Source organism: Halichondria panicea, chromosome 4 (assembly GCF_963675165.1).
Source record: "Halichondria panicea chromosome 4, odHalPani1.1, whole genome shotgun sequence".
Classification (NCBI taxonomy): domain Eukaryota; kingdom Metazoa; phylum Porifera; class Demospongiae; order Suberitida; family Halichondriidae; genus Halichondria; species Halichondria panicea.
Genome location: NC_087380.1, coordinates 2,613,412 through 2,625,546, shown reverse-complemented (window position 1 = coordinate 2,625,546; position 12,135 = coordinate 2,613,412). Strand labels below are relative to the sequence as shown.

General features: G+C 40.4%; 1 protein-coding gene and 1 long non-coding RNA gene across 8 annotated transcripts; both read right to left on the bottom strand.

The window, feature by feature from the left end:
• Positions 1 to 380: 380 nt before the first annotated feature.
• Positions 381 to 7,645, bottom strand: LOC135335114 (uncharacterized). 7 transcript variants are annotated; one of them, XM_064530538.1, is made up of 6 exons: positions 7,528 to 7,645; positions 6,819 to 7,456; positions 6,278 to 6,748; positions 6,093 to 6,212; positions 5,595 to 5,794; positions 381 to 784 (listed from the first exon to the last, which is right to left on the bottom strand). In XM_064530538.1, exons 2-6 carry the CDS (start codon positions 7,072 to 7,074, stop codon positions 719 to 721), a joined length of 1,113 nt encoding a protein of 370 aa, XP_064386608.1. In that variant the 5' UTR covers positions 7,075 to 7,456; positions 7,528 to 7,645; the 3' UTR covers positions 381 to 718. The 7 variants fall into 7 exon arrangements, 6 of the variants coding, with proteins under 6 accessions (XP_064386608.1, XP_064386607.1, XP_064386604.1 ...); XM_064530537.1 differs by lacking the exon at positions 381 to 784 and having other exon boundaries at positions 5,285 to 5,794; positions 6,278 to 6,617; positions 6,711 to 6,748; XR_010394432.1 differs by lacking the exon at positions 381 to 784 and having other exon boundaries at positions 5,286 to 5,794; positions 5,854 to 6,212.
• On the bottom strand, positions 793 to 3,802 carry LOC135335145 (uncharacterized). Its single transcript, XR_010394449.1, has 3 exons — positions 3,658 to 3,802; positions 2,976 to 3,519; positions 793 to 2,909 (listed from the first exon to the last, which is right to left on the bottom strand). It is a non-coding gene; the product is annotated as an uncharacterized LOC135335145 (long non-coding RNA).
• Positions 7,646 to 12,135: the final 4,490 nt, after the last annotated feature.

Sequence of the window (12,135 nt, the reverse complement as noted above, 5' to 3'; positions counted from 1 at the left end):
ATAACTTTTTTCACCCATTAGACTATTCGCGTATAAAAAATCCCCTGACAATGATTATAGACGTAGACATAAACACAGTATACACAACTGAAAAACAAGAGTTTTATCTTGCTGATTTGAAGTGATCCATAATATCACCTTCAGACATTTTACCATGAGAACGTTGTTATGCAGAGCTTTATGTTAATGTCTTTACCAAAAATGGACATTGATGCCCAATTTTCTTTAGACACCTATAATTAAACGAGCATAATAATTTATTAGGGCCTATAGCTCTAAATTTTTGTACATTTTTTTGTCATATAGTCATTGGGAGTGTCTCGAGGCTCACCATGAATACCGTAAACTTCGTTGAACTTTAAGTCAACAGCAGTTTCTTTCTTAGATCTGTCATGTACTTTATTGTTTTCTGTGCATAACAAAGAATCCACGCAGTTAATTGTAACACATTGTTTTCAATTCAAAATAAACTTATGAGTGCAATGCTTTTGATCGTCACCTTAACAATACATGCAAGTATTAGTTGGCAACTAAAGCAATCGACAAGACTTGTATATGTACTTGCACCGGCCACTTGCACCACTCCACTAAAATAATGTTATTATAGGCCTAATAAAATCATAGTCAAGAGTACATTCCTCCGTTTGACTATTGTTGCCACTTTGCCCTAATTGTTGTATACGTTTCAATTTTCATGGTTGCTTCTCCAGATTGCTCACTAGGCCAAGTCAATGACACTATAGCACACTGCATCAGTGGTCCCATTAATGGCAGCAACTTGCACCTCCCCTCTCACACCATACGCTCATGACTGAAGGTCATGAGCTCGTAAATCATCTTCGAACAGCCAGGAGGTGGAGAGAGTCTTTTACCAGCTTCCAGTACTCTTAAGGCCTGGCCTGGAATAAGACTAATTGCTTACATTTTTCTGCATGGAAACATGCAGTAAAGCAGTTAATAAATACGTACATATAATCGTTATAAACACCATCCATGCAGGAAAGAAATGGCTAATATTGACACAAGCTCCAAGTACGTCACATTTATAACAGAAACTGACCATGCAAAATTTCCTGTTAAATAAAATTACCTCATGCAGTTTGTGTAACAAACAGAGTCGGACATCTTGCTGTAAGAATCATGATACAATGCAGTGATTTTAAGTTTCATAATCTAGATCAGAGTGCTACTGTAGAGTATGCTGGAGATGAACACTTAGAGCTGCTGTCAACCAAGGAGTAAACTAGATATAGAAAAATAATCGTATTCTAGGTGTACTTCAAAATGTTCCTTAAAAGCTCCTGCAGAATCAACATACGTATAGCAGACACTTATAAGCCCAATGTAGATATATCATTGAAACAGTGTGCTGCATCTCATCCTACTTGTATCAGTCAGTTTACATAAAAACTAAAGTTGCCTCAGTCTAGTAGACTGTGTCTGAAATATATAGCTATAATAATTATCCCTCGGTGTGCATGCGCAAGCGAGGTATACGGTAGTGTGTTTGTGTGTCTGTGTGTCTGTGTAGACCGCTACAGCTGCTCAAGGATGAATCAAGTGCAAGTAAGAGTTTCTATAGGCTTCTAGTCATGTTTACTTGGATTTGAATTCGTGGATTTGTAAAATAATGCTTCGTTCTCGAGTTATGCCTAGTTTTGCTTACTTGGAATGCCATTGCAGCCTTTTCAGAAGAGTCCGTAGCAAAACTTGTTCACTGAGTGTTACTACTCTACTTAGTAGTTAGCTCTGCACTAGAACGTTAGCTATTGGTAGCTGCAAGAGTGAGCAGAGAGCTGCAAGGCTCTGCTGACTTGCAGCCATTAATTTTAGACTTGAACTTTTGGCATCGATCGTTTTTAACAACAATCATGGTCGATCATTACCCACTATTCGGTTGATTGCATGCAGCAAAATAAAAGATGTTCATCATGATATTAATAATCAATGTGTGTATAAAAGTAGTAGTTTTATGTTATGTAGCTTTGGCACCTCCACCGAGGCATCAGCACCTGCGGTGCTTTCATTTGTTCATTTTTTATGTTGGTCTCCTACAGCTCAAACAAACCACAATAATGACTAGTTGCACTAAAATATCAGGCAATCACTGTATACACAATGTATACAGTGATTCAAGGAATAGTAATATCAACAGTTTCCATAATAATTATGCCTCTGCATTCCTCTTTGCTGCCTTTTGAATTTCAGCTCCACTGGTTGTCTCTATACAGATTGCTGACCAGGCGAGTCAATGACACTATAGTACACTGCATCAGTGGTCCCATTAATGGTAGCAACTTGCACCTCCCCTCTCACACCATACGCCTCATTGGACTTCAAGTCAACTTGTTGCGAGCATGTTTCACCCAACATTTCTGTAGTTTCAGATTTGTGGACGTGGACATTGTAAGCTTCTTTGTTTTCCAAAGGTATTGGCTGACTGGGATCATTGTAGTGTATATAGGTCCTGGTACTTCGTCATAAGTCACATCAATGGGTTGTTGAGAAGCTTCTGTGACATTATCATGAAGAGGCTCCTTTGCATCTTCTACTTTTGATTCGTCAAGAACAATATCGTAGTAGTTTGTGGGAGTGTCTCGAGTCTTGCCGTGAACACCGTAAGCCTCATTGGACTTTAGATTAATAGAGCGAGGTTGTTTTGGTGCGTACACAAACAACGTAAGAATTAATTGAGTTTCAGAAATAAAAGCATTACAGATGGCAGACATCTATATTGGGTTGCTAAAAAATTTGGAATTGCTGACTAGGCGAGTCAACAATGCATTCATCAAAAACATTGTCATAGTCTGTGGGAGTGTCTCGAGGCTCACCATGAATACCGTAAGCTTCGTTGGACTTCAAGTCAACAGCAGTTTCTTTCCCAGATGTGTCATGTACTTCATTGTTGTCTGTGCACAACAAAGAATCCACGCAGTTAATTGTAACATTGTTTTCAATTTAAAAAATTGACTTACTTATTGAGTGCAATGCTTTCGATCGTCTCCTTAACAACACAAGTATTAGTATGCATGGCGACTATAAAGCAATGATCACAACAATGAACACAACTACCACAGCAATGGTTGCTACATTAGAACCACCTCCCCCACCACCAATGGGTTGTGCAGTGGTGGCATCAGAGTTGCTCGTTGTCCTTCGGTTTGTGGTTGCTGTAGCAGAGTCCCCATCAGTAATCAGTGAACCACCTGCTGTGGTTATGTCTGTCGTGAAGTCTTCGACGGAGGTGGTGTCCTCAGTTGGTTCAGTTGTAATTGTGGAAGGTGTAGTTACTTCTATTGTAGTTGATTCCATGGTTACAGTAGTTGCTTCCATAGTAGTAGCTCCTGTCGTAGGTGCCAATGGTGGTTGATGGAAACAGTAAGAGAGTGAGGTGATCATCCCAGCACATCCAGCACGATTACCACGATCAATGAAGAACTCATTTTCTGCTCTATTAACACCAGGCCTTGTACTGCCCACACGACCGACTGTACCACACTGCTGTCCAGACACTATATGCTGGCATAGTGCATAAGGATAGACTACATGCATTAGCTATTAATAAGAGTTTGCTCATCTAAGCGTAGTGAGCACACTTCATTTTTACAGTGTAGTCTACAATTACATAGTTAATCTATCAACATAGCAGCCACTTACAAGCACATGAAATTATGGAAAGTGAGCTGCATCTCATCTTGTTATATACTTGTATCTGTCTGCTTTAATCCATTTCCCAAGATATCGGCTGACAAGGAACGTTGTGTGAGTAGTTCCAGCTGGTAATTCCTCATAAGTCACATGATTCAATTACTGATAGACTGAATTGTCCTACAATAGCAACAATGCCATAAAAGCAATTGCATGCATACAACTGTTTACAGAACAACAATACGTGATTGCTTCACGGGTCAGGCTTTAGATAGTGAGCAGGCAAATATTAATTCCTGCGTAGAAATGTGGCAGAATGAAAAACATGTACGTATAAATATGTGAACATCATACCTAAAGTTTCATCTTTCTGCCACATAACTCTCCAGATTCTGGAATAAGGAGGCTCCTCTGTCTGTATTACCTTCCTCTATATACGTTTGATTCTTTCAGAACATTATCGTAGTAGTCTGTGGGAGTGTCTTGAGTCTCGCAGTGAACACCACAAGCCTATATAGCTTGTTAGATTTCAGACCGATAGAGTGCATGAGGGCTTTTATTGGGCTTCTTATTGTGCATACATGCAAACAATGAATTCACATGAACTGTGGATGACTTTAAATTCACTTCAGACTGAAATCTTATCTATAGAATTGCGATGCCTTTAATTGTCCAAACACACATATATCATGCATGCATGCAACAGAATTAATTGGTCCACTTCTTGTAATGTACCCCCGTATAATAATATGGAGAAATAAAACAAACACCTTACCCATCCCATTGTTGACTCCAATATTAGTGTTCCCATCAAGATTGGCCTCTGTTATAGGCTCCTTCTGGGAACGTCTTCTCCTTACCAGAACGAAACACTGACTATACCAAAATCACCATTGCCACGAGCCTCAGGAATAAAAACACCACCACAGCTGCTACAATTCCAGGAAGGAGAGAGCACTGGATGTCGGTGTTAAGTCATTGTTCGTATCTGCAAACTTGCATCTCCGATCTCCTCTCACACAATACGCCTCGTTGGACTTCAAGTTAACTTCTTGCCAGTATGTTTCACCCGGCATTTCTATAGTTCTTTCATTTCCAGATTTGTGGACATTGAAAGCCCCAAAGATAATTATCGGCTGACATGCATGCATGCAGGGATCATTGTAGTGTGTAGGTCCTGTTACTTCCTCATAAGTGACATCAGGGTTTAAATCAATGCCATATGAAGTGTTGTAACAACAAAGCATGCATGCCTTACTACAGAACAATTTTTCATGTCAAGATTATTTGATAAGTGAGCAGGCAAGTATTCCATTAAATGTCAATTTCATGACTGATAAAGTGAGGGCTTCTTGCACGCTTTGCATACAAACAATGAATTTATGTACATGCTGCTTATTTAAATCAGATATAATTATATAATATGCAATTGCAATGCTTTCACAATCAGTGAATGTATACCGTGTAGCGAGTAATTTCCATGGCGTAAAATTCGTTATTTTCGTGACAAAGCTGACCTCCATGAAAACGTAGGCGCAGTTTATCGGAACGCATGGAATTCAGTGCAGGCCATGAAGTCGAACGAACTTTGTACTTACAAAAATCTCCTCATTGAAGGTAAACGAAATTTTTACCCCCACGAAAATTCCCCGCTACATGTATACGGCATGTAAAGATTATTACAGACAATATTTTAAAATCAAACCATATTTGTATTCATTGATAGTTGGTTCCGCGGCAGTGCATGATTTAGTTTACAGAAAAGCATAATCATAGTCAAGTGTTTCCTCAGTTTCTCTATCTCTCTCAGATGTGCCATATGCTTCATTGCTGTCCATCCGAATTTCAATTCCACTTACTATCTCTGCATATTGCTGACCAGGTGAGTCAATGACACTATAGCACACTGCGTCAGTTGTTGTCCCATTAATGGCAGCAACTTGCACCTCCCCTCTCACACCATACGCCTCGTTGGACTTTAGGTCAACTTCTTGTGAGCATGTTTCAGCCATTTGTGCAGATTTGTGGACACCATAAGCTTCATTGTTTTCTAAAGGTATCGGCTGACAGGGATCGTTGTAATGTATAGGTCCTGGTACTTCCTCATATGTCACATCATTGGGTTGTTGAGTTGTTGATGGTTGTCCTGCAATAACAAAGGAATTGCACATACTTAGTCTATCTAGTATTAGCGTCATCTTCTACTTTGAATTCTTTAAGAACATGATCGTAGTAGTCTGTGGGAGTGTCTCGAGTTTCACCATAAGCCTCGTTGGAATTTAAACCGATAGAATGAAGGCTAATTTTGTGTATACAATTAAGCAATGAACGTACATGTGAACAATGCTTTTTTTAAACCCTTTCACAAACAGTGAATCCATTTGTAAAGATCATGCACAGATCTATGGCTACTTCTACAGATTGCTGACTAGGCGAGCATTCACCAAAAGGATTCTCATAGTCTGTGGGAGTGTCTCGAGGCTCACCATGAATACCGTAAGTTTCGTTGGACTTCAAGTCAACAGCAGTTTCCCTCCCAGATTTGTCAGGTACTTCACTGTTTTCTGTGTGCAACAAAGAATCCATGCAGTTAATTGTAACATTGTTTTCAATTTCAAAATTAACTTACTTATTGAGTGCAATGCTTTCGATCGTCGCCTTAACAACACAAGTATTAGTATGGCAACTAAAGCAATCACAATAATGAGTGCAACTACCACAGCAATGGCAACAGTTGCTACGTTAGAACCACCTCCCTCACCACCAATGGGTTGTGCAGTGTTGGCATCAGGGTTGCTCGTTGTCCCTTGGTTTGTGGTGGAAGTAGTAGAGTCCCCATCAGTAATCAGTGGACCACCTGCTGTGGTCATGTCTGTTGTGACGTCTTCGGGAGTGGTGGTGTCCTCAGTCGGTTCAGATGTAGTTGTGGAAGATGTAGTCACTTCCATTGTAGTCGCTTCCATAGTAGTCGCTTCCATGGTAGTCACTTCCATGATAGTCGTGGTGTCCTCAGTCGGTTCAGATGTAGTCGCTCCAATTGTAGTCACTTCCATAGTAGTAGTAGTTTTTACCATTGTAGGTGCTTCAGTTGTAGCCACTTCTATGACAAACGGTTTATGTGCTTATACGTTCAATGTAATAACAGTAATTGAAATAAACGTTCAACTTACCTATGTTTGCCCAGAGGTGAAGGGACCTTGAAGTACTAGATCTAGAGCCAGTACCAGATGCGCCTCTATCAAAAGAACCTGGCACAGTAGTAGCACTGCAGCCAGCAGGTGGGCTACTGGGATCTGTGTTTGTTCTCACAAGGTCTTCACTTCCTAAAGCAGCTCTGCTGACTATGTCAAGACGGTAGGTAGTGACACCACTTGTAGTATCATCAGGGTCAAACACACACGCTCCAAGAACATCACCAGTCTCCATGGCTACTGGTTGTGGTAGGTTAAATACAGAGCAGGAAAAGTTCGTATCAGTAGCAGCGTTTAATTCAGTTAGAAGCTCTACAAATGGTTTTTGTATTGTGATCGGTGAAGAAACAACAGTAAATACATTCTCATTTGTGTTGGTGCTCGCTGGTCTGTACACCGCAACTGAGTCAGGTACTCGTTAGCAACTGGAACAGTCAATGGTGGTCGATGGAAACAGTAAGAGAGTGAGGTGATCATCCCAGCACATCCAGCACGATTACCACGATCAATGTAGAACTCGTTTCTTGCTCTATTCTCCATTGCACCAGTCCTTGTACTGCCCACACGACCGACTGTACCACACTGCTGTCCAGACACCAGCTGCTGGAGCACCAACACTGCATAGGAATAAATCATCTGTATTAGCTAAATCCTGACTTGACAGTCTACACATACACAATGCACTTACAAATATTACATGAAATTATAGAAAGTTTGCATCTCATCTTGTAGATCTATCTTGTAAATACTTGCAGATCAGTTTGCTTTAGAGTGTACTATGACTTTACACATGTATGAAGTTAGTAGATGTGGAATGCAATCTACACAATCATTTCCTGTCATGCATGCAAAAGGGGTGGAGGTGGTCTGCAGAGTGTAAATTGATGAATGACCGACCACTTGCATCACTTGCACTAAAATGTTTACATGTGTATGCTAGGCCTAATTAGTTTGTACAATCATGTCAAGAGTTTTTCCTCAGTTTTTTTCTCTATCTGTCAGATGTGCCACTTTGCCCTCATTGACCCTCATAAATTGGCTATACCTTGGTATAAAAAGTCACAATTCATGAATATAATTAAGCCTCTATAATGACATCAATATTATGGTTACATTCCATTCCACATAATTAAGTGTAACATATAATTATGTCACTACTGTAACCAATGTAACATCAACCACCACTGTAACAACTGCAACAACTGTAACACCAGTCACCACTGTAACGCTAGTCACAACTCACCACTGTAACAACTGTAACAACTGTAACGCTAGTCACCACTGTAACAACTGTAACAACTGTAACACTTGTCACCACTGTAACGCTAGTCACCACTGTAACAACTGGTAACACTTGTCACCACTGTCACCACTGTAACAACTGTAACACTTGTCACCACAGTAACAACTGTAACACTAGTCACAACTGTAACGACTGTAACACTTGTCACCACTATAACAACTGTAACAACTGTAACGCTAGTCACCACTGTAACAACTGTAACACTAGTCACAACTGTAACAACTGTAACACTTGACTACTGTAACAACTGTAACACTTGTCACAACTGTAACAACTGTAACGCTAGTCACCACTGTAACAACTGTAACACTTGTCACCACTCTAACAACTGTAACACTAGTCACAACTGTAACAACTGTAACACTTGTCACCACTGTAACACTAGTCACCACTGTAACAATTGTAACACTTGTCACCACTGTAACAACTGTAACACTAGTCACAACTGTAACACATGTCACCACTGTAACGACTGTAACACTTGTCACAACTGTAACAACTGTAACACTAGTCACCACTGTAACAACTGTAACGCTAGTCACCACTGTAACAACTGTAACACTTGTCACCACTGTAACAACTGTAACACTTGTCACCACTATAACACTAGTCACCACTGTAACAATTGTAACACTTGTCACCACTGTAACAACTGTAACACTAGTCACAACTGTAACAACTGTAACGCTAGTCACCACTGTAACAACTGTAACACTAGTCACAACTGTAACACTAGTCACCACTGTAACAATTGTAACACTTGTCACCACTGTAACAACTGTAACACTAGTCACAACTGTAACAACTGTAACGCTAGTCACCACTCTAACAACTGTAACACTTGTCACAACTGTAACAACTGTAACGCTAGTCACCACTCTAACAACTGTAACACTAGTCACAACTGTAACAACTGTAACGCTAGTCACCACTCTAACAACTGTAACACTAGTCACCACTGTAACAACTGTAACGCTAGTCACCACTGTAACAACTGTAACACTTGTCACCACTGTAACAACTGTAACACTTGTCACCACTGTAACACTAGTCACCACTGTAACAATTGTAACACTTGTCACCACTGTAACAACTGTAACACTAGTCACAACTGTAACAACTGTAACGCTAGTCACCACTGTAACAACTGTAACACTAGTCACAACTGTAACACTAGTCACCACTGTAACAATTGTAACACTTGTCACCACTGTAACAACTGTAACACTAGTCACAACTGTAACAACTGTAACGCTAGTCACCACTCTAACAACTGTAACACTTGTCACAACTGTAACAACTGTAACGCTAGTCACCACTCTAACAACTGTAACACTAGTCACAACTGTAACAACTGTAACACTTGTCACCACTGTAACACTAGTCACCACTGTAACAATTGTAACACTTGTCACCACTGTAACAACTGTAACACTAGTCACAACTGTAACACTAGTCACCACTGTAACAATTGTAACACTTGTCACCACTGTAACAACTGTAACACTAGTCACAACTGTAACAACTGTAACGCTAGTCACCACTCTAACAACTGTAACACTTGTCATAACTGTAACAACTGTAACGCTAGTCACCACTCTAACAACTGTAACACTAGTCACAACTGTAACAACTGTAACGCTAGTCACCACTGTAACAACTGTAACACTTGTCACAACTGTAACAACTGTAACGCTAGTCACCACTCTAACAACTGTAGCACTAGTCACAACTGTAACAACTGTAACACCAGTCACCACTGTAACAAGTGTAACACTAGTCACAACTGTAACAACATGCCACCACTGTAACATCTGTAACGCTAGTCACAACTGTAACACTTGTCACCACTGTAACACATGCAACAACTGTAACACTAGTCACAACTGTAACACTAGTCACCACTGTAACAATTGTAACACTTGTCACCACTGTAACAACTGTAACACTAGTCACAACTGTAACAACTGTAACGCTAGTCACAACTGTAACACTAGTCACCACTGTAACAATTGTAACACTTGTCACCACTGTAACAACTGTAACACTAGTCACAACTGTAACAACTGTAACGCTAGTCACCACTCTAACAACTGTAACACTTGTCACAACTGTAACAACTGTAACGCTAGTCACCACTCTAACAACTGTAACACTAGTCACAACTGTAACAACTGTAACGCTAGTCACCACTGTAACAACTGTAACACTTGTCACAACTGTAACAACTGTAACGCTAGTCACCACTCTAACAACTGTAGCACTAGTCACAACTGTAACAACTGTAACACCAGTCACCACTGTAACAACTGTAACACTAGTCACAACTGTAACAACATGCCACCACTGTAACATCTGTAACGCTAGTCACAACTGTAACACTTGTCACCACTGTAACACATGCAACAACTGTAACACTAGTTCTTATAGTACTTATAGTCTATAGTGGTGCCAGACTAAAGTGTTACAGTAGTGACGTGTGTTGCATTGGTGACATGTGTTACAGTTGTTACAGTGGTGACAGATGTTACAGTTGTTACAGTGGTGACTAGTGTTACAGTTGTTACAGTGGTGACATGTGTTACAGTTGACAGTTGTTACATTTGTGACTAGTGTTACAAGTGCTACAGTTGTTACAGTTGTGACTGGTGTTACAGTGGTGGCTGGTGTTACAGTTGTTACAGTGGTGACGTGTGTTGCATTGGTGACTAGCGTTACAGTGGTGACATGTGTTACAGTTGTTACAGTGGTGACAAGTGTTACAGTTGTTACAGTGGTGACAAGTGTTACAGTTGTTACAGTTGTGACTAGTGTTACAGTGGTGACAAGTGTTACAGTTGTTACAGTGGTGACTGGTGTTACAGTTGTTACAGTGGTGACTGGTGTTACAGTTGTTACAGTGGTGACAAGTGTTACAGTTGTTACACTTGTGACTAGTGTTACAGTGGTGACAAGTGTTACAGTTGTTACAGTTGTGACTAGTGTTACAGTGGTGACAAGTGTTACAGTTGTTACAGTGGTGACTGGTGTTACAGTTGTTACAGTGGTGACTGGTGTTACAGTTGTTACAGTGGTGACAAGTGTTACAGTTGTTACAGTGGTGACTGGTGTTACAGTTGTTACAGTTGTTACTAGTGTTACAGTGGTGACAAGTGTTACAGTTGTTACAGTGGTGACTAGCGTTACAGTTGTTACAGTGGTGACATGTGTTGCATTGGTGACATGTGTTACAGTTGACAGTTGTTACATTTGTGACTAGTGTTACAAGTGCTACAGTTGTTACAGTTGTGACTGGTGTTACAGTGGTGGCTGGTGTTACAGTTGTTACAGTGGTGACGTGTGTTGCATTGGTGACTAGCGTTACAGTGGTGACATGTGTTGCATTGGTGACATGTGTTACAGTTGTTATAGTGGTGACAAGTGTTACAGTTGTTACAGTGGTGACAAGTGTTACAGTTGTTACAGTTGTGACTAGTGTTACAGTGGTGACAAGTGTTACAGTTGTTACAGTGGTGACTGGTGTTACAGTTGTTACAGTGGTGACTAGCGTTACAGTTGTTACAGTGGTGACTGGTGTTACAGTTGTTACAGTTGTTACTAGTGTTACAGTGGTGACAAGTGTTACAGTTGTTACAGTGGTGACTAGCGTTACAGTTGTTACAGTGGTGACTGGTGTTACAGTTGTTACAGTTGTTACAATTGTTACAGTGCTGACAGATGTTACAGTTGTTACAGTGGTGACATGTGTTACAGTTGTTACAGTGGTGACTAGCGTTACAGTGGTGACATGTGTTGCATTGGTGACATGTGTTACAGTTGTTACAGTGGTGACAAGTGTTACAGTTGTTACAGTTGTGACTAGTGTTACAGTTGTTACAGTGGTGACTAGCGTTACAGTGGTGACATGTGTTACAGTGGTGACAAGTGTTACAGTTGTTACAGTGGTGACTGGTGTTACAGTTGTTACAGTGGTGACTAGTGTTACAGTTGTTA